Source organism: Saccopteryx leptura, chromosome 8 (genome assembly GCF_036850995.1).
Source record: "Saccopteryx leptura isolate mSacLep1 chromosome 8, mSacLep1_pri_phased_curated, whole genome shotgun sequence".
Lineage (NCBI taxonomy): Eukaryota > Metazoa > Chordata > Mammalia > Chiroptera > Emballonuridae > Saccopteryx > Saccopteryx leptura.
The window spans coordinates 7,239,954-7,264,451 of record NC_089510.1 but is presented as its reverse complement, the minus strand read 5'-3'; the positions used below and the strand labels follow the sequence as shown (position 1 = coordinate 7,264,451).

The following is a 24,498-nucleotide window of genomic DNA, read 5'->3' as shown; positions in this document are numbered from 1 at the left end:
GATTTCTTCGAATGTACAGTCAGACTCTAATAAGTAAATGAAAAGAATAAAATATACTTCAAAGGGTAACCCTCTTTATGTGCACCCACTATGCTAAGCCGGGCACCAGGTCCCAACGCAGAGTACGTGCTCAGTCCATACCTGTCGGCTTCCTGCATGGGAAAGAAGCACCAGGTGACCGAAATAATGGAGAAATAAAAAAACCATTTATAGTTATTTATAGTTCTTCAGCCAATATGAACTGAACTCTGACTGTGCGTGCCAGGCAAGGGGCCGGGCACTGGAGTGGTACCATGATGGTAATATTTGATTCCCGGCCCTGGCCGGTTGGCTCAGTGGTAGAGCGTCGGCCTGGCATGCAGAAGTCCCGGGTTCGGTTCCTGGCCAGGGCACACAGGAGAAGCGCCCATCTGCTTCTCCACCCCTCCCCCTCTCCTTCCTCTCTGTCTCTCTCTTCCCCTCCCGCAGCCAAGGCTCCATTGGAGCAAAGATGGCCCGGGCGCTGGGGATGTCTCCTTGGCCTCTGCCCCAGGCGCTAGAGTGGCTCTGGTCATGACAGAGCGATGCCCTGGATGGGCAGAGCATCGCCCCCTGGTGGGCAGAGCGTCGCCCCTGGTGGGCATGCCGGGTGGATCCCGCTCGGGTGCATGCGGGAGTCTGTCTGACTGTCTCTCCCCGTTTCCAGCTTCAGAAAAATACAAAAAAATATATATATATATATTTGATTCCCGTCGTAAAGGAGTTCACAGGACAAAGGATGGAAATGAAGCATAGGCACTCTCCGGTGGAGCAAATAATCCAGGGTTGTAACTATTATATCTAACACTCCATTTTAAACCACACTTGCTGCACTACTTCCTTCTCACCTAAGACATCCAATTCTGCCTCTGACCACCCAGCGACATGCTACGTCAACATGCATGTTCAACACCGACACTGACCTCAACAAATATTCCGGGCACCAGGGTGTGGCAGGCACAAGCGACAAGACGCCACCATGTCCATATTCTAAGAGCTGCCACATGGGGGAAAGGGAATCAAGCCATTGCTGAACTAGCCCTATACAACACTTTAGTGGACAAGAGAAAAGATAATTGTCCAGCCTGACCAGGCGATGGCACAGTGGATAGAGCGTCAGATTGGGATGCGCAGGACCCAGGTTTGAAACCCCGAGGTCGCCAGCTTGGCGCGGGCTCATCTGGTTTGAGCAAAAGCTCACCAGCTTGTACCCAAGGTCGCTGGCTTAAGCAAGGGATCACTCGGTCTGCTGAAGGCCCACGGTCAAGACACATATGAGAAAGCAATCAATGAACAACTAAGGAGCCGCAACGAAGAATTGATGCTTCTCATCTCTCTCCCTTCCTGTCTGTCTGTCCCTCTCTCTCTGTGTCTCTGTCAGAAAAAAAAAAAAAAAAAAAGATAATTGTCAAAATGCCCATACGTATCAAACTACCATGGGGATCGGGGGGGGGGGAGGGACCCCTTCCAGCTGGCTGGTCCACTAGATGGGAAACGGGGTTGGCTGGCTCCTAAGAGACCACGCAGGGGGGTGGGGGCTATTCCTGGCCGGTGAGGGAAACGACACATTCTCTTCACCAGAAGCCCAGAGACCAGCCGCTCTGTGTGAAACACACAGAGGCCACGACGTGAAACAGACATTTACAATCATCAGGGGCTGCCCTGGGGCCTCTGTATTAACATGACCCCAGAACACCACTGTCCTGTTCCGTGCCCCTCCTCCCTGAGGTGAAGGGGACCCGCTGGAGAGGGAGACGAGCCCCCTGAGGTGAAGGGGACCCGCTGGAGAGGGAGACGAGCCCCCTGAGGTGAAGGGGACCCGCTGGAGAGGGAGACGAGCCCCCTGAGGTGAAGGGGACCCGCTGGAGAGGGAGACAAGCCCCCTGAGGTGACGGGGACCCTCTGGAGAGGGAGACGAGCCCCCTGAGGTGAAGGGGACCCTCTGGAGAGGGAGACGAGCCCCCTGAGGTGAAGGGGACCCTCTGGAGAGGGAGACGAGCCCCCCTGAGGTGACGGGGACCCTCTGGAGAGGGAGACGAGCCCCCTGAGGTGAAGGGGACCCTCTGGAGAGGGAGACAAGCCCCCTGAGGTGAAGGGGACCCGCTGGAGAGGGAGACGAGCCCCCTGAGGTGACGGGGACCCTCTGGAGAGGGAGACAAGCCCCCTGAGGTGAAGGGGACCCTCTGGAGAGGGAGACAAGCCCCCTGAGGTGACGGGGACCCTCTGGAGAGGGAGACGAGCCCCCTGAGGTGAAGGGGACCCTCTGGAGAGGGAGACGAGCCCCCCTGAGGTGAAGGGGACCCTCTGGAGAGGGAGACAAGCCCCCTGAGGTGACGGGGACCCGCTGGAGAGGGAGACGAGCCCCCTGAGGTGAAGGGGACCCGCTGGAGAGGGAGACGAGCCCCCTGAGGTGACGGGGACCCACTGGAGAGGGAGACAAGCCCCCTGAGGTGAAGGGGACCCGCTGGAGAGGGAGACGAGCCCCCTGAGGTGACGGGGACCCGCTGGAGAGGGAGACGAGCCCCCCCCCACACACACACACACACTCAGGATAATTCCGCGGATGTCTGTGCTGATCGAGGGTTCAGATGAAGGGCCCTGGCGTGAGCACAACCCTGGCTTCGGACTTGGGACCTCGAACCAAACGGTCCCAATGAGCCGTTTCCTCCCTTCTCTCTGTGCGTGCTTCCCTCACTGGCTTTTGGCCTATTTCTCCTCTCCCTCTCTTTCTCTTTCCCTCTCCACCCTTCTCTGTATTTAAGTTTTAAAAAAAATAATAATAATAAAAATCAATGCCGCAAGTCTGTACGTTTCAATTCGGCCCGCATGACATTTCCTTCGAGTTTAATTGCTTCCATACAATTTATATCCGCTAGTCACGCTAGACCCCGGAGTACTGAGCGTGCTCTTTTACAAAGAAGCTCTTGTCCTGTAATAACCCCCGTAATCAAAGTGCAGGCATTGTGGGTAAGGCCCGGCCAGATGCTGACGGATGGAACAGATTTCTGAGTTCACCCAGAGCAGCAGGCGGGAAGCCAGGCCAAGCCGGCCGTCTCCCAGCAGGCTGGGGAGCCGGAGCAAGGGAGCCAGCAGCTCCAGCGGAGTCTGGGCAGGTCTGCGTGCAGTCAGGTCCTTCCTTCCTCCTTGGGCTGCTCTGCAGAGCCACCGCACGATGTCACTCAGAAGCGATCCGGAGACCTTCTCCTCTCCGCTTTCAATCAGCCCGTTCCAGCAAGTTCCAGCGGCCGTCGCCAAAGGCTGCTCTTTCCAATGTCTTTAAAATGAGTACCTCCTTCTCCTCCGTGAGACTCTGAGGAGGCTAGGGTTACCCCTTCCTGTGAACCACCTGGACCCCGGTTTGGGCGTCGAGGGACATGGCAAGGTCTTTGATAAACCCCTGCTCGCTGAGCACTTGTTCTGCTTCCTCTATCGCCTTCCCCTCCTCTCAACAAGCCCCCCCACCCCCGAAGTCCAGCTCCGAAACAGGAAAACAGCACGAGGCACTCACAGGACTCCCCGGAGCGCGCTACGCAGGGAGCCCACTCTTCACAAGAATGGTGCATGCCTTTCTTATGTCCCCATAAGCAACATCGGTGGTCCCCCGCATGGTCATCAGACAAATGCCTCTCCGCTAGGATCAGGAAATAACCCTCCTTCAATGCCATGCAGGGAACGACTGGTCAGACCCCCGGGCTCACATCTGCTGAGGTTTACTGAATGTTTCCCTAGCGTGTCCCTCTGCCCGTCGCCTGCCCTTGCTGATGTTCAGAGGCCAATGACGGTGGGTGAGGATCAAGGTTAGAACCAACCCAGTGTTATCCCTGACTTAGAAACTGACAGAGGAAAACATTTTGCTTATTTGCCAATGAACTACTTTCGGCCTATTACAACAAAAAACTACCACTAAAACAGAATGTCATTTGAGGTTTATTTATCTTTCACATGCTCTACAGATGTATTATTTATTGACATGGTCGAGATCTGGACATATTCAGACCCATAATCCCTTTATGTATCAAGTCGCTGGACACATCAAAGTAAAATCAGATTTTCAAAACATCCATTGAGAAGTTCATGTTTATATTTCGGAAAGGAAACCTTATATTTTTAATGCTATTAGATACGACTTATTTCACAGTATTCTTTTCTCTTGTTCCACAATATAACATTTTTGTTTTACGCTTAGCAAACTTGACTCTCACTGCACAAAACACACATTGTTTTAAAAACCCATCTGTAATACGTGTCAGTAAATATGATCGTTCACTTCGGCTAAGCCAACTCCACGGTATCAGTTTACACCTCCACGCTCACTTGGAAGTTTAAAACACTCTTTTTCAGCCGCTCTCAGAACTAGGCTCCAAACAGACATGTACCAGTCACCAAGATGTTTGCCAGTCCTCAGGAGGGCCTTCCAAGCACTCTTAAAACTTAACTTGCTAAGGGGAGGTATGAACAATGCACTTTAATTAGCCAGAACGTGGCCCCTTTTATTCACACACACGAGGCAAGTTGAACATTCCAAAAGCATGTGCAACCGGGAAACCCAAGTCCTTGAATGGTTTTCCACCAATTAACTAGGGCTGGCCGGTCATTACGTGACATGCAAAGCACGGTGGCCCACCCTGACCCACTTCAGTCTGGCTAATAATTAAACAAGGGCTGTGCTGGTCCACCCCCTGCGCTGCTCACCTGCCAGAGATGGGGGCAGAGGAAAAAAAAGGAGAAGAAGCTTCCACAAGTCTAGGTCTAAACCTTTAAAATTATTTCTTTAATGTTGACATTCCAAATTGTCCATAATCACCCCTAGACTTTACTGTGCTCCTACTGTTAACTATCTATTAATAATCACAGACTGGTCAAGAGTTATTAACAGGTAAGCAACAAACAGGGCGAACAATGGCCCCTCTGTGCCCGCGTGGGGTCACAGCCTCCAGACCTCCGCTTGAGAGCTCAGCTTTCCAAAGCCTGGAGCTCGGCCCTTGCCACCCCATAAGGACAGAAACGCAAGATGGGTAGATTCAGGTTTAACTTTTTTCAGACCACAGATAAGGTAACTAAACCTTTTTAAAAATCTAAAGGAGGCCCTGGCCGGTTGGTTCAGTGGTGGAGCATCGGCCTGGTGTGAGGGGGACCCGGGTTCGATTCCCGGCCAGGGCACATAAGAGAAGCGCCCATTTGCTTCTCCACGCCCCCCCTCCTTCCTCTCTGTCTCTCTCTTCCCCTCCCGCAGCCAAGGCTCCATTGGAGCAAAGATGGCCCAGGCGCTGGGGATGGCTCCTTGGCCTCTGCCCCAGGCGCTAGGGTAGCTCTGGTCATGGCAGAGTGATGCCCCAGAGGGGCAGAGCATCGCCCCCTGGTGGGCAGAGCGTCGCCCTTGGTGGGCGTGCGGGTGGATCCCGGTCGGGCGCATGGCGGGAGTCTGTCTGACTGTCTCTCCCCGTTTCCAGCTTCAGAAGAAAGAAAAAAAAAATCTAAAGGAAAAAAAGGATTTTATATTTGTGGTGTGTGTGTGTGTGACAGAAACAGAGAGAGGACAAATAGGGACAAACAGGAAGGAAGAGAGATGAGAAGCATCAATTCTTCATTGAGCCACCTTAGTTGTTCATTGATTGCTCTCTTATGTGCGCCTTTTTTTGGGGGGGGAGGACTGCAGCAGAGTAAGTGACCCCTCGCTCAAGCCAGCGACCTTGTGCTCAAGCCAGCAACCATGGAGTCCTGTCTGATCCCACACTCAAGCCAGCGACTCTGCACTCAAGCCCAATGAGCCCGCGCTCAAGCCAGCGACCTCAGGGTTTCAAACCTGGGTCCCTCCACATTCCAGTCCGACGCTCTATCCACTGCGCCACCGCCTGGTCAGGCAAAAAAAATATTATATTTTTAGAAGTGCACTTGGTTATAGCTGATACTTTTCACTGATCTTTCTCTACTCCCACCTTTCCCTCCTTCGAGTTTTTCTATATAATATATATGGATGGTTGGATTTGTATGTTAACATGCACACATAGCCAAACAGACGTTGGATGGTATAACTGTGCAAGAGGCACTCCGAGTTGCCAAGCAGCCCACGCACAGAGGTTTATACTTCACGCAGGACGGCAAACACCCATAAAAGTAGAGACAATTGCACCAGAACGCGTCTTCAGAAAACATAAGCAATTTTATAAGCCACACCGAAATTTACTACTTCTTTTACGATTCTTACTCCCTCCTACTGACTTCACATGTTTATACAAATTCCAAGCCAGCCACGAAGACAGCAGGTGCTGGCCTAGGAGAGAAAACGGCAACAGAATGTCCTTTTCACTTCCAACTTCTAACCATGAAACAGAGCCCAACGCTCACACCAGTTCGATGGAATCTAACATGTTTTCTTTGCTTAGCTATTGTGCAAGGAGAGCCGGGCCCGGGCACTGACCCGCCCTGACTTCAGAATCCCCTTTGCCAAGTGGCAAAATCGGTTCCGGCAAACGGAGGAATGAGAGATAGGAAAGATAAACGTTTCTCTGAAACTGCGGTTGCATCATATTCCGAAACCCACGTTTGTCACGGATACGCTGCAAACCGAATCTGTCCCCGTTTCTGGCTGCAATCAAGTAGGGCGCACGCCAGCAAGAACGCCCCGGGCGCTACAAAGTGTGACAGGTTATGACACAGCCAGCACCCGAGGGTGTCACTCCGCACGGTGAGGGACTATCCTCGTCATCCCAGTGATATTTTTACCAACTCTCAGAACAGATCTTGGTCAGCGACTCCAGACCTTGTGGTCGCAGGACGTGGAAATACGCACGCGTGTGGTCTGTCTCTATCCGCGGCTGGGTCCGTGATGAGGCCCCGATGGGTCCGTGATGAGGCCGTGCGCCTCAGCGCGGACGCCATGGGGCATGCGGGAACTAGAGGCCGTACCTCACCCTTACCGAACTGAAATGATTCTTTTCTTCATTTTTTTCCCCTCTTCAAAAACTAAAGGGCCTGACCGGGCGGTGGCACAGTGGATACAGCGTCGGACTGGAATGCAGAGGAACCAGGTTCGAGACCCCGAAGTCGCCAGCTTGAGCGTGGGCTCATCTGGTTTGAGCGAAAGCTCACCAGCTTGGACCCAAGGTCGCTGGCTCGAGCAAGGGGTTACTCAGTCTGCTGAAGGCCCGCGGTCAAGGCACATATGAGAAAGCAATCGATGAACAATTAAGGTGTTGCAATGTGCAGCGAAAAACTGATGATTGATGCTTCTCATCTCTCCGTTCCTGTCTGTCCCTGTCTATCCCTCTCTCTGACTCTCTGTTAAAAAACAAACAAAAAAAACCCTAAAGGATATCAATTAGTCCCCTAGGCCCGCGCCCTGCCCTGGGGAAAGAAAGGGGACCCAGTGGCAATGCCATCCACTGGATGTTTTCAGTCCTCATGCCCCGTGACCTGTGAGCATCAACCTGCAGAATTCACCTTTTGTGTGTGCGTGTGGAAAGATCATGTCTTTGTCACACTGTCAGCTGGGATGTCCCAAGGCTGCTGGAACCACCTGCTCAGTCTCCCTGGATTCCAAGTCCTGCTTCTCGGTTTCCTCCTCTGTCTCTGGCTATTTCTCCTCCATATCCTTCACAGAGGCTAGCCGGACTGCCCTCTCTCCTTTTCCCACTCTTCCTGGGACCTCTAAGGGTTCTCATCCACATCTGGATTTGAATATGTGTGTGTGTGTGTGTGTGTGTGTGTGTGTAGTTATACTCACACAGATTGGTTATCTAGGTATAAATTAATTATTACATACATGTGAGTGTGAATACATATATGTGTGTGTGTGTGTATTTATATAAATATACATATATATCTCCCTTGGATATCTTCTCTTAGTGAGAGGGAGAGATGGCGGGGACAGAGGGAAGGACAGACAGGGACAGACAGGAAGGGAGAGAGACGAGAAGCATCATTCTTCATTGCAGCACCTTAGTTGTTCACTGATTGCTCTCTCATATATGTCTCGACCAAGGGGCTCCAGATAAGCCACTGACCCCTTGCTCAAGCCAGCGACCCCGCGCTCAAGCCGGCAACCCCACATTCGACCACGCTCAAGCCGGTGACCTCGTGTTTTTGAACCCGGTACCTCAGCATTTCAGGCTGATGCTCTACCCACTGCACCACCACCCGGTCGGGCATCCCTTGGCTCTCTTAATGTCACTTCACATTCAACCTGGTAAAAAGTCCTCAGCCTCTTCTGCACCTCCCAGTACTGTCCGTTACCATGAGAGGCATCAGCCTTCATGTCACTCTACAGCCAGCAAACCTTCCCTTCCTGTCGTTTCCTCGCCGTCCTTCTCTAACCCGTTGCAAAGCCTGTCGAACGCACCTGGTCTAATATCCCGTCAGTGGATATTCAAGCCAGGTCCCCGCGATGAAACCACTCTGACGAGGACTTCATTCCAGAGCAGCGAATATTCGAGTCCCTGCTTGTGATTTCTGAAACTGCAGTTAAAGTTCCCACTCCCTTTGCAGCCCAGCGCGGCCCACAGACTGTTCCCAGCACCAGCACCCCCACCAGTTCTGGAGCAGCAAGGACATCCGCTTCCCTGAAGCACACAGCCCAGCCCCAGTCTCTGCACAACAGTTACCTCAACAAAGGTTTTCACCCTGAGACCTCCCCACCCGTCAACACATCTAGTTCTCCAGAATCTAATCCACGCCTATGCCCTACACAGTCCTGAGGCTGCGTGAGGGTCCACCAGAAACGAAGACCGCCTAAGCTGTGGCTCTCACAACTCCCCAAACCAGCAGCTGATGCCGCTATCAGTCAAGTCGTGTGTGTGTGACGCATTCCTGGAAGACACACGAACAACCGTGAACAGTGGACACACCTGAGTGTAACTAGGGGGTCAAGTACTCCTTTCACTGGAGAGTCTTCAGTTCTGTTTTAATTCTTTTTATAAGAGCATGTTTGCCTGACCAGGCGGTGGCGCAGTGGATAGAGTCTCGGACTGGGACACGGAGGACCCAGGTTCGAAACCCCGAGGTCACCAGCTTGAGTGCAGGCTCATCTGGTTTGAGCAAAAGCTCACCAGCTTAGACCCAAGGTCGCTGGCTGGAGCAAGAGGTTACTCGGTCTGCTGAAGGCCTGCGGTCAAGGCACATATGAGAAAGCAATCAATGAACAACTAAGGTGTCGCAACAAAAAAAAAACCCTGATGATTGATGTTTCTCATCTCTCTCCATTCTTGTCTGTCTGTCCCTATCTATCCCTCTCTCTGACTCTCTCTCTCTGTCCCTGTAAAAAAAAAAAAAAGTAATCCAGCTTTTTAAAATAAATTCTAAAATAAAATCAAGTCAGTAAAAGACATGTCTGTTTATTTTAGTTACATCTGTCATTTGCTTTTTTTTTTTTAAGTAAGAGAGACAGACAGACAAGGAGAGAGATGAGAAGAACAACTTACTGATTGTTTCTCATAAGTGCCTTGACTGGGGGGGGGGGGGAATACAGTCGAGCCAGTGACCCCTTGCCCAAGCCAGTGACTTTTGGGCTCAAGCCAGAGACATTGGGCTTCAAGCCAGCAACTACAGGGTCATGTCTATGGTCCCACGCTCAAGCTGGTGAGCCCGCGCTCAAGCTGGCGACCTTGGGGTTTCGAACCTGGGTCCTCTGTATCCCAGGCTGATGCTCTATCCACACTGCGCCATCACTTGTCAGGCACACTTGTCTACTTTTTGATGGCTTACCACAGCTGCTCCCTCAACCTTTGGACATCTAGGCCAATAAATGATTTTCTTGGACAAATTGGGAGCAAGACCAATATTTAATATCTTAATATTTGTAGAAAAGCCACCACAAAGGAGTATTTTTAATAATCCAGCGTGTTATGTCTTTCTCCGGTCACCACGGTACAATGCTGAGTCTGTAGCCAGCAAGGCCGGCAGGTGGGTTATTCATGAAAATGAACACAACTTAGATTCACCCTCAGTGTTCAGAACTGCATTGTGCTGAGGCGTATTTCTAAAAGAACGGGTTAGCACAGGGGTCACAGAGACGTAAAATACACTGTGTACTGAAAAACTGACCACGTATTACCTCGTGCCATAAAGTTCATTTCCATGTTGACACTGACTATTCAACATCTTAGATGGATTATTCTTGTTCAGTCAATAAGAGATATGATTAGTTGATTCATTACTTGATATATAAAAGATAGTTATAAAGATGGATGGAAAAATAAAATGATAGATAGTTCAAATGGATGGATGGATGGACAAACAGAATTAGGAGAAACAGATCAGTGATTCTCAAACTATCTGTGGTGAAATGAAGGACCAGTGTTTTTCCTTTTCAATCTGTCCAGACCAGTCCGTGGTCCTATGGTGGATGGCTTGTATGTAGCTCAGGCCACACGTGACTCAGCACAAAAGTCTGACATCCTCCGACTACCCTGTCCCACGAGACAATCCCACTGATCACGTGCTTAGGTGCCGCAACAATGTCATTTTGCTATAAGTCCTTAAACACTGTCAGCGTCTGTGTCTAGCTTGTCCTGCCCAGTGACACCAGCACACTGGTGTCCGTCCACGGGCCGCACTTTGAGCAGCACTGAGCTACGCCATCAGCTGCCTCACACCGGTATGCCACTAACGCGGAGTGGTTGGGCATCCACCTAAGCTGGCTGGAGCTCTGGCCAGACTGTGTCCCACCCTCGTACAACAAGGGTAAATGGACTGGCTACGAGGTACAACAGTGGGTGACAGATCAACTGGACAACAGAGGAACTAGAGAGATGATAAGCTGAGGACTGAAGAGTGTCTCTGGATACAAAGCGTTCGTTAACATCGGTTCTCGCTCAATAGATACGCAGGGAAGATCAGAAGGACTTATTCCCCGTCCTCCTCCCTCCACCAGTGTTTGAGTATAGATCATTTTTATGATTAAAAAGGGAAAGATAAGCCCTGGCCAGTTGTCTCAGTGGTGGAGCGTCAGCCCAGCGTGTGGAAGTCCCGGGTTCGATTCCCGGCCAGGGCACACAGGAGAAGGGCCCATCTGCTTCTCCACCCCTCCCCCTCTCCTTCCTCTCTGTCTCTCTCTTCCCCTCCTGCAGCCAAGGCTCCATTGGAGCAAAGTTGGCCCACGTGCTGAGGATGGCTCCATGGCCTCCGTCTCAGACACTAGAATAGCTCCATTGTAACAGAGTAACACCCCAGAGGGGCCGAGCATCGCCCCTCTGGTGGGCATGCCGGGTGGATCCTGGTAAGGCACATGCAGGAGTCTGTCTCTCTGCCTTCCCCCTGCTTCTCACTTCAGAAAAACACAAAAAAGAAAAAGAAGGGAAAGTCAGAAACAATCTAGATGCTCATCAACAGGGGATCGGTCTTTTAAAATTATAGTACATCCATACAATGGAATACCACGTAGTCCTAAAGAAATTCAGCAGAATAGCTTCACAGGCAATGTAAATGTCTAATCACTACGTTTTACACCTGAAACTAATATACTATTGTATGTCAACTGTAACTGAAAATTCCTGTATAAAAAATAAAATGGAAAAATTAAAAATAAGAAAATAAAGCAGGTATTTATGTACAAAAGAGGAATGAAAACCAAGACATAGTAAGTGAAACAGGAAGATGCTGAAGGATATAGATAGACCAGTGGTCCCTAACCTTTTTTGGGCCACGGACCGGTTTAATGTCAGAAAATATTTTCACAGACCGGCCTTTAGGGTGGGACAGATAAATGTATGACGTGACCGAGACAAGTGTCAAGAGTGAGTCTTAGACGGATGTAACAGAGGGAATCTGGTCATTTTTTTAAAATAAAACATCGTTCAGACTTAAATATAAGTAAAATGGAAATAATGTAAGTTATTTATTTGTTCTCTGAGGACAGGTACCAAATGGCCCACGGACCGGTACCGGTCCGTGGCCCAGGGGTTGGGGACCACTGATACAGACCACTTGTACTGTGCTGAGAATAGTCCAGGCGGGTACATCCATTTAACATACAAATACACGTATGTGCATGCTTGCACTCACGTAGTTTCTACAGAAAGACACAGAAACTGCTATTCTGGGGAGAAAACTGGAAGACTAGGGCAGGAGGAAGAGAGGTTTCTCATAGCATAGGCTTTGCTGCTATTTGAGTTTTTGGTCATTTATCTGTATACCTGTTCAAACACTTTTTTTGAATTTAACTAAGTCATCCGGAAACATTGCTGTGTGACTCCGCATCGTGGCTTCGTGTGGCAAGGTTCTCAGCAGCCCTCACTCAGAGCTGAGGGTGGACGCCCCTGAGAGGGAGGCCGCCAGCTGCTGGGGCCAGGCACCCTCGGGGGACAGGGCCTAGGGGGGCCTTGGCCGGTTCCCTGTGGTTCCAGAATCTCAGTTTTGTCTGTGCCCCACTGACCAGCCTCAGGGGAACTTAGAAACTGCCCAAAACCACAAGAGAGTATTCTGGAAACAGCCGGACCCACGAGCGATCCAGTCACAAGCAGAGACGGCCGAGTTGGTGCGGCTGGGTTTGAGTCGAAGGGCCAAGGCCACCCACCCTTGTGAAACTGCACACGCTCAACCGAACAGATGACATATGGAAGGACGGACGCATGGACAGATGGACGGGGGCACAGCTATGAAAGGCTCATCTCAGACTCCTCTATTAGTATAAAATTCTTAGGTCCCTAAACAACCAGGAAGAGCTCAAAATAGGGGAGGACAATGGTAGGGGTCTCCTGCTACATTCGGATAAAGCTAGGGTCGGCGTATCTCAGAATTAAGGGATGAGGAAGTTGGCGTTTCCTAGCGAAATGCCAGTATGCCCATCCTAGCCCAGTGGATGAACAACCCCTCACCAGCCAACACCTCTCTTCTTCACCCACACCGGCCACACCCTTCACGCTCCTGCCTCCACACGCCTCTCCCCAGCCTCTTTCTCCTGGAAGACTCCTTGCCCACCTACCCACATTCTTCCCCCTTTTCCAGGCTCCATCACGCCCGCCCTCCTTCACAGGGACACCTCTGAACACCACCTCCCCCGCCCTTCATCCATCTTCTCCCGACTGCGTTTGGTACGTGGAGCTCCCGTTCTAAACCTTCGGTCTGAGGGGCAGAGACAGGATGGAAGTACATTCCCAAACATGGCCGGTTCCTGTGAGAAACCCCAGTGTGCAGCCTCGCAGTGCAAACCAGCAAGGCGCCAGGGCTGGGGGACGCGGAGCCGGCGTGTCTGCCCCCCGTGGGGCAGAGCTGGGGAGAACCCCCCGCAGGGGGGGCACCCGGCTGCTGCCTGGAGGCCACGCAGGAGTTAACCAGGCACAAAGCAGGGGAACAGTGTTCCAGGCGCAGGGAACAGCTTGTGCCAAGTTTCCAAGGCCAGAGGGAGGATAGCCAATGGGAGAAACAGAAAGGCGTTCGGTTGGGCTGCAAACCTCAGACTCATAATGACACACCTCACGAGAAGAGCTTCCAACACACGGAGAACAGCTGCTCTCGGCTCTACCGCCACACGGGTCGGACGGCAGCCATTTCGGCTGGTTCTGTCTGTGTCCCTTGTCTCCCCAGCTAGCCTGCCAGCTGTCCCGGTCGGGAGCCCTGGCACGCGTGTGTCCCCTTCGTGGCACGCCGCACGGTGCTAGCGCACAGGAGTTCAGTGACTTTTCACTAGAAAGGCTGAAACAGCTGATGGCCCTCTAGGTGCCCCCACAGGAAAGGGGGTGTGAGACCTCAGCAAAGCACCAATTCTACGACTCCTTAGTTGTTCATTGACTGCTTTCTCGTATGTGCCTTGACGGGGGGGGGGGGGGGGTGGCTAGAGCAGAGCGAGTGATCCCTTGCTCGAGCCAGCGACCTTGGGCTTCAAGCCAGAAGACCTTGGGCTCAAGCCAGCAACCACAGGCTCATGTCTATGATCCCACGCTCAAGATGGTGAGACCTCGGCTCAAGCGGGATGAGCCCACGCTCACAACGGCCACCCCGGGGTTTCAAACCTAGGTCCTCAGCATCCTAGTCCGATGCTCTATCCACTGCATCGCCGCCTGGTCAGGCCCTACAAGTCTTAACTCAGTTGGTCAACAAGCAAAAATCAAGAATCAATGCTGCCCCAAAGGTCTACAGAAAATTATTTTCAACCTAGCTCTGCACTTAGTCAATGACAAGCAAGCAGCAACCTGGCTTTTTTTCTCCTTGAAACTATTTACAAACATTATCTAACTGACCCTCTCAAGTCCTCGGCAGTGGACCCAATCCAAGCATCAGTTAGGTCATCCACCCCACCCCCCACCACCGTCCCGTCCGTGTTACCTGTAAAAGGACGTGGGTTTCTTAATGGTGGAAACCTTGAGAATGAAATAAAAACAGGCACTCTAGGGTTACCATCTGCGTCTGGCTTGTGTTTGTTTCATCACCTCTCTCTCCAGCACAGAGAGCTCCAAATGGGACCACCCAGCCTGGGTTCAGAAGCGAACTCTCCCGTTCCACCCACCACTCCAGAGTTATCTGGTCACCAGGGATACCTAATTACAGCGCCCGATCATGGGCATGTAACTGGCACAAGGCAACACTGTGCAAGGTCAGAAGCATAGGTTTTAAAATCATTATTCTAATTCCATCTCTGCCACCCCCCTGTTCTGCGACCCCGGGCCATCCACTCAACCTCATTGGGCCTCAGTGTCCTCAACAGTAAAATGAGATAATAATAAGTACCTGTCCACAAGGTCACCATGAGGGTGAAAAGAAAGAATGTATGTGAATGCACGTAGGACTATGAATAAAGTTTGTACACCCATGGGTCAGGCGTGTGCTTCATGGCTAATCTGGGTACCGTCTCTCTGGGAAGCCCCAAGTCAGCTCCCGGCCTGGTCTGGCGTAGAGCAGGTCAGCAGTAAATGTCAATTACCTCCCCTCTTCAACTCTCATTTCTCCACCCCATCCTCCCTCTTTCCCATGCAAAATCAGCCCAACTAGTAGCTACAAGCCAGATTCCAAAAAGTAAGAAACAGACCCTTCTCAGAAAGGACTCGGTCGTCTCTCGCCAAGATGCTCAAGAGAAAGTGCACCCAGGGTGGGCGTTCCAATTCAGGTTCCTAAACAAGAAAAGTGAGTTTCGAATCCTATTTTGAATTTTAAAAACCGGCTTTTAATCTCAGACCCTGGTTGTCATTCAGAGCCATAACCACAACCGAGAGTCCAAATCAGCTTCCTCTATTGCCCAGGTTTCTGTCTCTGGTGTTGGCCAGGTCAATAGCGTGTGTGTGCGTGGAAAGGAGAGAGAAGGAACTACTTCGAATACATTATCTCACCTAATCTTTCAAAATACCACGAAATGGGCATTATTATCCTCATTCTACAAACAAAGAAACGAACTAAGGCAACAGGCAGTATTTTTGAATGACAAAAAGCCCTTCATGACAACAAGGACATCAAAAACAACACCCAAAGAGAAAGAGAAAAAGAACCAGTCGTGTCAGTTAAATATTTTCAAATTGAGAAGGATTTCAGAAATGAACATTCTACACACATTTCTTAAGAAGTTACTCAAGCATGTACTCCAGCAAAATGAAGGTATAACCAACCTCCCACCCCCATCCCCCCAAAAAAGAAGACATGAAAAAAAGAAACAGCGCTTTCAGCCACGGAGAGAAGTAAACAGAAGGTGACAACTCTGTTGTAGGTCTGGAGAGCACTCAGCATCCAGAAAGGCACAGAAAGATGAAGGAATGTGGAAATAAGAGCTCAGGGAAGGAAGACTCGAGAGAATCAATGGAATTACGAGCCTAAAAAGCTGTGATATCATAATAAAGGCAAAGAATATACAGACATATAAAAAGGCAATTAGAAACACAAGAAAAAAAAATGTTTAAGAAAGTCATCAAAATACAAACATGAAAAAAAAAACAAAAGATGAGGCCCTGGCCGGTTGGCTCATGGTAGAGCGTCGGCCTGGTGTGCAGGAGTCCCCGGTTTGATTCCCAGCCAGGGCACACAGGAGAAGCACCAATCTGCTTCTCCACCCCTCCCCCTCTCCTTCCTCTCTGTCTCTCTCTTCCCCTCCTGCAGCCGAAGCTCCATTGGAGCAAAGTTGGCCCGGGCACTGGGGATGGCTCTGTGGCCTCTGCCTCAGGTGCTAGAATGGCTCTGGTTGCAACAGAGCAACGCCCCAGATGGTCAGAGCATCGCCCCCTGGTGGGCATGCCGGGTGGATCCCAGTCGGGCACATGCTGGAGTCTGTCTGACTGCCTCCCCGTTTCCAACTTCAGAAAAATACAAAAAAAAAAAAAAAAAAGATGACACAAATGTAAACAACTGATAGGAGTAAAAACAAAGCCTGTTTGACTTTGGTGCTGAATATATCTTCTTCTGACTGGCCCGGGACTCCTGACACCAGACCCAATGTGCAAGTCTAAAATCTAATCTTAATACACAGGCAATGAATTATATTTACAGAATTGCAATAATGTCATTACTGCTTAAGAATTTTCAACTTTAAGAATAATTTACGAATAAAAAGGTACCTTTATTGGTTATGGGTTCAAAGCTTTGGAATGTCAAGAGTGTCATTGACAAACAGCTAATTATATAACTAGTAGCTGCCCAAACCTCCTTGACTTACAAAATGGGGAATCAAGAAATACTGTCAAAAGTTGACCAAAAGAGCCTGACCAGGTGGTGGCGCAGTGGATAGAGCGTCGGACTGGGATGCGGAAGGACCCAGGTTCGAGACCCCGAGGTCGCCAGCTTGAGCGCGGGCTCATCTGGCTTGAGCAAAGAGCTCACCAGCTTGGACCCAAGGTCGCTGGCTCCAGCAGGGGGTTACTTGGTCTACTGAAGGCCCACGGTCAAGGCACATGTGAGAAAGCAATCAATAAACAACTAAGAAGTCGCAACGCGCAACGAGAAACTGATGATTGATGCTTCTCATCTCTCTCCGTTCCTGTCTGTCTGTCTGTCCCTATCTATCTCTGCCTCTGTAAAAAAAAAATAAAAAATAAAAATAAATAAATAAATAAATAAAAAGTTGACCAAAAGAATAACAGATATGGCCTAACAGAGAAACATAGTTATATTAAAGCAATATAAGTATCAAATTTGGGAGAGAAAGAAAAAAGCTTAAGGAGCAACAATCTCACTTTTATATCAGGAGTTAACATTGATAAGTCAAAAAACAGTGGTAAACACGTATTTCAGTTAAGGAGGTAACAATCTAAGAATTAAATGCAAAAATAGTCGTAAAAATGAAGAGGTTCTCTTTGTGAAGTTAAAGGAAGTGAAGGAAGCCATTGTTTTTCAACAAAAGTCTTTCTGTTTTATTGAACTTGTTACCAAGTGCATAGATCACTTTGACAAAAATAATTTTCTACCACACCTTTCAAAAAAAGCAAATCATGAAAATTATTACTAAAAACTGTAATAACAGGCAAATATTATAATTGGGATTGTATTTAAGAGTGGGGATAAAAGATTTTTCCTTATAGAATGTGAGTCAAATAAAAATTTCTTGCAAGAATGGGAAGTTCTACTGAAGTCAGATCATTTTATTCTTTATAATTCTCTATTTTCCGGTTTATGTACAATAAACACATATTCTATTTCTAATCTGAATTTTTTTTTTTTAATTTTAATGTGGTCCATGTTCAAAGTCAGTGTGCCAGGCTGCTAAGAGCTCAGGACCCACTCACACCCCCAGCCTGAGGGACGCCCTCTAGAGGACAGCAGGAACAATGCAGTCATTTCCAGAAGCCCGTGATTTACTGTTAATCCTCTCTGTGGTTACATGCTACCCTAAAGGAATGACCACACAGCACAGGAAAGGTGTGACCACTCAGGACAGGTGCCCTTTAAGAGGTACCAGCAAGTGATGACGTCATACACCTGGGAACAATCATCTCTGAGAAAATGACAAAAAGCTCTTCAAAGCATCTTAGACATTCAGACTTTATTTCCCATAAAGCTTGTTGCTCAGCCGGTGGATGGCCTGGGCATAAAGGTAAGAATGGGGCAAACAGGAAACTGATGTGTAAGCAAAGGGCACCTGATTTGAGGTCCAATCCAGGCTCCACTGTTCATTAACCATGTGACTGTCCCAAAGTCAAGGCGTCACTCTTCCCTGACCTCAGTTTAGAAAAAAGGAAAAAAGAGGAAGGACCCTTGACAATTCTAAAATCTAAAATACTTTGATTTCTGACCTATAACGCCCTAGACTCCCAACCTAAGAGTCTCCTGCTAATCCCATTTCATGGAGATGACAGAGCAAAGTTACGAGTCGATGTTGTAAAAATTAAATCAGGGTAAACTGCCATCCTTTTCGAAACTTCTACTTAATCCACCAAAACGCACTCCCTTCTGAGGTTGTGTAACCCAGTGTGACATATAATGTTCACCCTGTTCCAACTTTAAACAAAGTGCCACTAGACACTCGGGGAACTGTGGGGGACTGCTAACCCTGAAAGACAAGTCACGATGACTTCATTTCTTTAACTCCCAAAGCTATTTGGCCAAAACATTTCCGGGGATGGCATCAGATCGGGCTAGTTTACTACCTGTTGTGTTTTTCAGCTGTTGTTTTTGCCGGTGATCCTGTGCCTGAAGACGCACTTTTCTCTGGGTTGGGGAGTGGTTGGCATTGGGGAGGTGGGCGTACAGATCAGAGCAACTCTCTCTCCCAAACTAACGTCCGCTGTTAACCGAGTTTCACACAGTTCCGAGCTACCCCAACCATTCAAAACATGTATAAAAGGCAATTTTCTGGTCCTGCTCTTATTTACTTTATTGATTGACTTTTAGAAAAAGGGAAAGGGCCTGACCAGGCGGTGGCACAGTGGATAGAGCGTCGGACTGGGATGCAGAAGGACCCAGGTTCGAGACCCCGAGGTTGCCAGCTTGGTGCGGGCTCATCTGGTTTGAGCAAGGCTCACCAGCTTGGACCCAAGGTCGCTAGCTCGAGCAAGGGGTTACTCGGTCTGCTGAAGGCCCGCGGTCAAGGCACATATGAGAAAGCAATCAGTGAACAACTAAGGTGTCTCGACGAAAAACTGATGATTGATGCTTCTCATCTCTCTCTGTTCTTGTCTGTCTGTCCCTATCTATCCCTCCCTCTGACTCTGTAAAAAAAATAAATAAATAAATAAAACCTTTATAGAAAAAGGGAAAGGGAGAGAGGCAGAGAGAGAGAGAGAAACATCAATTCTGTTGCTCCATTTATTCATGCCATCACTGGTCAGTTGATCCGTATGTACCCTGACTGGAATCGAACCCACAACCTCAGCCATGTCAGGGTAACACTCTGACCAACTTGAGCTACCCGGCCAAGGCTTTTATTTGAGGGTCTTTTTTTTTCCCCTACCTTTCATCATATAACAGGCAAGCCCCCTCTTATTTCTTATAAGGTTGTCTGTGTATATTCATTAACACAGTTTAAAAATCATTTGGCTACAAAAAAGATCCTCCCAAATTACTGTAAATCATTGTCTTTTTTCTATTGTGTTTCTTACTAAGTCCATTTCTATAAAAGTCACAATAAAATATTCAAAACTAAATGTCCCTATTAATACAAGACACTAGCTATTTTGGACCTTTATGTACTATAGTAACTAATGTAATCCTTTGGAACAGCATCACATTTTGAAAAATGTCATGTTATTACAACATATATTTGAATTACACCAGCCATTTAAAAGTCAAAGAACTGAGGCTTGACCAGGTGGCATAGTGGGTAGAGCATCGAGCAGAAATGCTGGGGACCCAGGTTTGAAACCCCAAGGTCACCAGCTTGAGTGCGGGCTCACCCGGCTTGAGCCCGGGGTTAACGGTTTGAGTGTGGGATCACAGACATGACCCGATGATCTCTGGCTTGAGCCCAAAGGTCACTGGCTTGAGCCCAAGGTCGCTGGCTTGAGCCCAAGGTCGCTGACTTGAATAAGGGGTCACTGTGTCAGCTGGAGCCCCCTGGTTAAGGCACATAGGAGAAAGCAATCAATGAAAAATTAAAGTACCACAACTACAAATTGATGTTTCTCATCTCTTTCCCTTCTAGTCTCTGTCTCTCCCTATCTCCCTTTAAAAAAAAAAAAAGTCAAAGAACTGAGGACATGTCCACACTGTCACTCGAGAACAAGGAGACCAGTATTGGGAGAAAATGGTCATCAAATCAGTTTCAGGACAAGTGTTTCTCAGCATTGCACCAACCCCATAAACAAAACAAAGGACTTCTCCTCGCACAGCCTGTCAAGAGCGCTGGGGTGGGGGAAGAATAAATGGCCACCAGGGTAAGTCAGAGAGTTGGTTATAATAAACCTCATCCTTTCCTGTGTATTCGTTATTAGGGCCCTCAGACAGCAATCAAAGGGTCAAATGTTAACACCAAAGAAAGGACTGATTATACGTTTTAGACAGCACATAATGTCTTCACATTAAGTTTCAAACGAAGGCTGCCCCATCAGAGAAACATGGGCTGTAAATAAATAAACTCTAAAGGCAAGTTCTAGGAAGAGGAATTCTCCCGGGGCCGTGAACCGCCAGCCAGTGAGTGCAGGCAATGCTGAACCAAGCAGACCAGCGGGCACCGCTGCCATGGTGGCAGCCGGACTCTTCATGACCTCCCTGGTTACCTTGCAGGTGCCAGCTCAGATTCTCCTCTGAAATACAATGATCTCAGGGTACCACACACTAAAACGATTCTCTCCATGTCTGTGAGCATATTTTCCCGTGCAGTGTAATACGAATCTCATGTAAAATTCGTGACATCAGAGAGCTGGAACAACGTGAAGGGAAGCAGAACGAGAAAGCAGAACCCTGATTCGATGGTATTTTAGGTGACCGAGTACGACGACATAATAAAAGTCCTGACCCAATTTCCACACAGTTCGTTGGTCCAGCCCACAAGTGCTCCACCACGCAGTTGCTAGTTACATCACTGTGCAGTGTGGTCATTACCTCACCCCGCTGGGAGGGAGCCATGGGGCCAACCGGGCAGTGCTCACTCTGCCAGCTTGCTTCTCCCCAGAAGAGACCGCAGACCACCTGCACCTCCAAGAGTCCCTCGTGTCCCCAAGCCTCAAGTAGCCTTTCCTCACGGCTATCTTGGTGTCGCGTCCTAGTGGACCCGACTGAGGTATGCGACTGAGAATGGGCACGGAAGGGGGTAAGGGTTTACGCCCAGGCGTCTGGATCCGTATTTCAGACTCTGGGCCAAGTCACGCCTGTGTTTCACGAGGATCATCCACCCCCAGGCCGATCCCCCCAAAACGACCCTGATGTCTCTCCTACCTCTAAGAGTTTCCACGTCCCGAATCTTTGGGGACGCCCTGGAATAACCTCACCAGTCTCTCTGCTTCTGACCCCCTACAATTCCAATACCCAGAGACCCACTCCTTCCTTCCAACTTCCCAGATCGTAGGCAAAGAGCCCGGAGGGACACACCGTCACACACTCCTGCGCGCGCGCCCTGGGCACCGTGACTCCGTGCTCCCCCCCCCGGACCCCCACCCCCACCCACCTAGCCCGTTCCCCCTGCTCCAGGCTGACTTACTTGAGGAAGTACCTCTGACCAGTGGCCGTGAAGGTCATCTCCCAGCCGGGGGGCAGAGGCAGCTCGTCGGTCACATCGTAGGACTGCTGGCGGAGGTGCGCGTGCTGCTGCGCGGGGCTGCCCGCGGCGCCCGCGCCCGTGCCCAGCTGCAGGGACGCGGGCGACGAGTGCGAGCGGACGTGCTGGGCGCCGCCAGCCAGCCGGGGCCCCGGGTGACCGCCGGACGAGTCGGTGCTCGACTGGCGCGAGTGCGAGCCGGAGTCAGGCTCCTTGAAGAACGACTCGGGCAGGATCTTCTTCCGCCACGAGCTGGGCTTGGGGTTCATGACCGAGTTGAAGAGGGCTTCGAGGTCCGTGTCTAGGTCCTGCGTGACGTGGATCACTTGCTGCCCGGGTGGCGGGAGCGGAGGGGGCGCCGAGGCCGGATTCATCTTCTGGAAAAAAATAAATAAGGCCAGATCAGCCTTTTATTTAAGGTCGGAGGAGGGAGTACGGGGAGAAAATGGAGAGAAAAGGAAAAGAAACAGCTAAGTGTCCGCCTCGGGATCCCAGACGCTCGGCAGCAAGACCAGCCGGATGGGGGAGGGGTCCCTCCCTCCCAGCCTCCAGAATTATGCAACTTTCTTGAAGCAAAGAAGTTACTGAGAGAAGGAAGGGCGGGTGGTTGGGGGAGGAGGGAGGTAACTGCACTCGCTGTTGGTGGCAAAGAACAGGTCGCAGCTCTCCAGGGAAGGCAGCCACCCCACCCCCCCAAGAAATCCCAACACGAGCCAGCTCCACGTCGCGCCCCGAAGCGGTGCGCGGGCGCGCTCCAGCGGGCACTACCTGGGCGCGCAGCGAAGCCGAGTGTGGGCGCGCGGCGGCCGCCGTCGGGCCTGGGTCGCTCGGGCGCGTCCCGAGCTTGCAGGACTGGAGCCGGACCCTGGCTGGCCGATCCCAACCTGCCTCGGTGCCTGGCAGTCGAGGGGCTTCGGCTCTCACATCCCCCAAACTGGCCTCAGGCGTTGGCGATCTCGGACGAGGCGGAGGAGGAGAAGCAGACAGCGCGGCCGCCGCGGCTCCCGGACTGTCCCATAAACAAAGTTTGGAGCAAACTCCTACTCCCAGGAAAGAGGCGGGCCCGAAAGTTGAGCTGTTGAATTATGCATGACCTCCGAGTCCCGAGCCTGCCTGCCCCCTCTCGGCCCTCCCCTTTCTCCTCCTCCGCCTCCTCCTCCTCTTCCCCCACCCGGCTCCAGAAACCCTTGGGCGTGATGGGTCCTTTGCAGGCTACGAGGACCCGGGTGCCCCCCACCCACTCCGCCCGGTTGCGCGGACCTCTCCCGCGGAGCCCCGGGTCCACACTCCTTTGAGTTCACCCCTGACTTGGGGCGGGACAAAGGGAAAGTGACCCGTGCCTGTTGAGTCAAGGGCCTGTGGACCGAAACCAAAGCCGGGGGCGGCGGAGGGCGCACGGCTAGGGGCCCAGGCGGAGGAAGGGCCGGGCCCAGGCGCCGCGCCCTCCCTTCGAGCCGGGGCCGAGCCCGGCGGCGCCGGGAGCGCCGCGCTGCTCCGCGGTTCTGCTCGAGGGCGGGCCCGGCTGCGCCCCTGCACGGGGAGACACCAAGGCCAGCCTTTCCACGGGAGGCCGCTTAGAGCTTCTGACCATATTTGGTCTGGCGAGGAGGCATCTCGGCTGTTTGGCTTTCAATTGTCTGCTCCGGCGCAGACGGGGCCCGGAGAGAGGCTCTGTCGTTGGACACGCGGCTTCACCCGCGGGTGCGCTGTAAACAAACCACCTTCCAACCCTCCGTCAATCCTCAGTTTCCCCTCCGGGTGACTCGGGACACTAGGGGTTGGGAAGAAATGGAGTCAAAGCTGGGTGCTGGAAAGGGAGAGCAAATCGCAGTCCCCTCCCCCGCCAGATTCGCGCGGGCAGTGGGAGGATTGGAATGTCCCTGCCGCCCTCCAGAGAGCCTGGAACCAGGATGGAACCCAAGCAAGTGCTGGGAGTCAAGAAGGGGCGGCAATGACCCGGAAGAGGCCACGCACCCTCCCACGGACTGGATCTGGACGAGGGGTGGAGACCCCCTGCCCTCATGCAGCCCGTGAGACGCCTGCGGGGAGCGGCAGGCGCCTCGCCCTCCGGGGCAGATCGAGTCTTTCTCTCCGGTCCCCTGTCCACTGGGGGGAAGGGAGTGTGGCTACGAGGTAAACCACTTTAAAAGACTCCCACCCCACCTCATTTGATTCACAGAGAAGTTTATGAAATAAGTGAAAAGAAAACACGCAATATATGTAAAGTACTTTGAACAGCACCCAGACCACCCACATACCTATTTGTTAAATAAAATGCAAGTGTTTGTGCCTGAACATTTTTATAAGGGTGAAATAAAGTCAAAATTTAAATCTGCAGTTACCTTGAAGAAGAAAAGTTTACAGGAAGGACAAGGTCACCCTCTAGTTTTGCCTTGAAAAAATGTAGGCATATTTGGGGGCTGTTCCCTCAATGGCCGCTGCCCCACACTGCCCAAAACAGAGCAGTGCCCACCCAGTGGGCCGCCTTCCCCCAGCACCTGCGCTGCAGGGGTGCCCTGAGTCCCGCGTGGTGAAGACCGGGGCTGCCTGAGAGGAAGACGGCAGCGTGGGGCACCTTCACAGGGAAGCAGACCCGGCTCCTTTCCGGAGACTGGGATTCGGGGGTTCCCCCTGCAGCAAGTCCTCTCCGCGCAGGACCCGCATAGGGAAGGGGGAAGCCACCAAAAGTCACTCCGAAGGATAGATAGCATCTTTGCCAAAGCTATCTTCAGAAGCCACCACACTTTCAACAATGGGGAAATTACCTATGAAACTAGAGAGGAAGTGGTTTCTAATTCAGAAACCACAAGGCAGACCTGATGATGGAAAGGTGGAAACAAACGGGAGGGCAGCCCTCCTCCGTCCAGGAAGGTCCTCACCCGAGGAGGAAGGTCCTCACCCGAGGAGGAAGGTCCTCACCCGAGGAGGAAGGCCCCGCTCGGCAA

The 24,498-nt window shown here is 51.0% G+C and overlaps 1 protein-coding gene across 1 annotated transcript in view; it reads right to left on the bottom strand.

Moving 5' to 3' along the window:
* Positions 1-22,671, bottom strand: part of WWTR1 (WW domain containing transcription regulator 1) — a 172,579-nt gene extending 149,908 nt beyond the window's left edge. The window contains exons 1-2 of the mRNA XM_066347742.1: positions 22,322-22,671; positions 21,497-21,930 (exon numbers count right to left, since the gene is read on the bottom strand). Of these exons, the coding sequence (XP_066203839.1) occupies positions 21,497-21,927 (431 nt within the window). The 5' untranslated portion in view covers positions 21,928-21,930; positions 22,322-22,671. The remainder of the gene's footprint in view (positions 1-21,496; positions 21,931-22,321) is intronic.
* Positions 22,672-24,498: the final 1,827 nt, after the last annotated feature.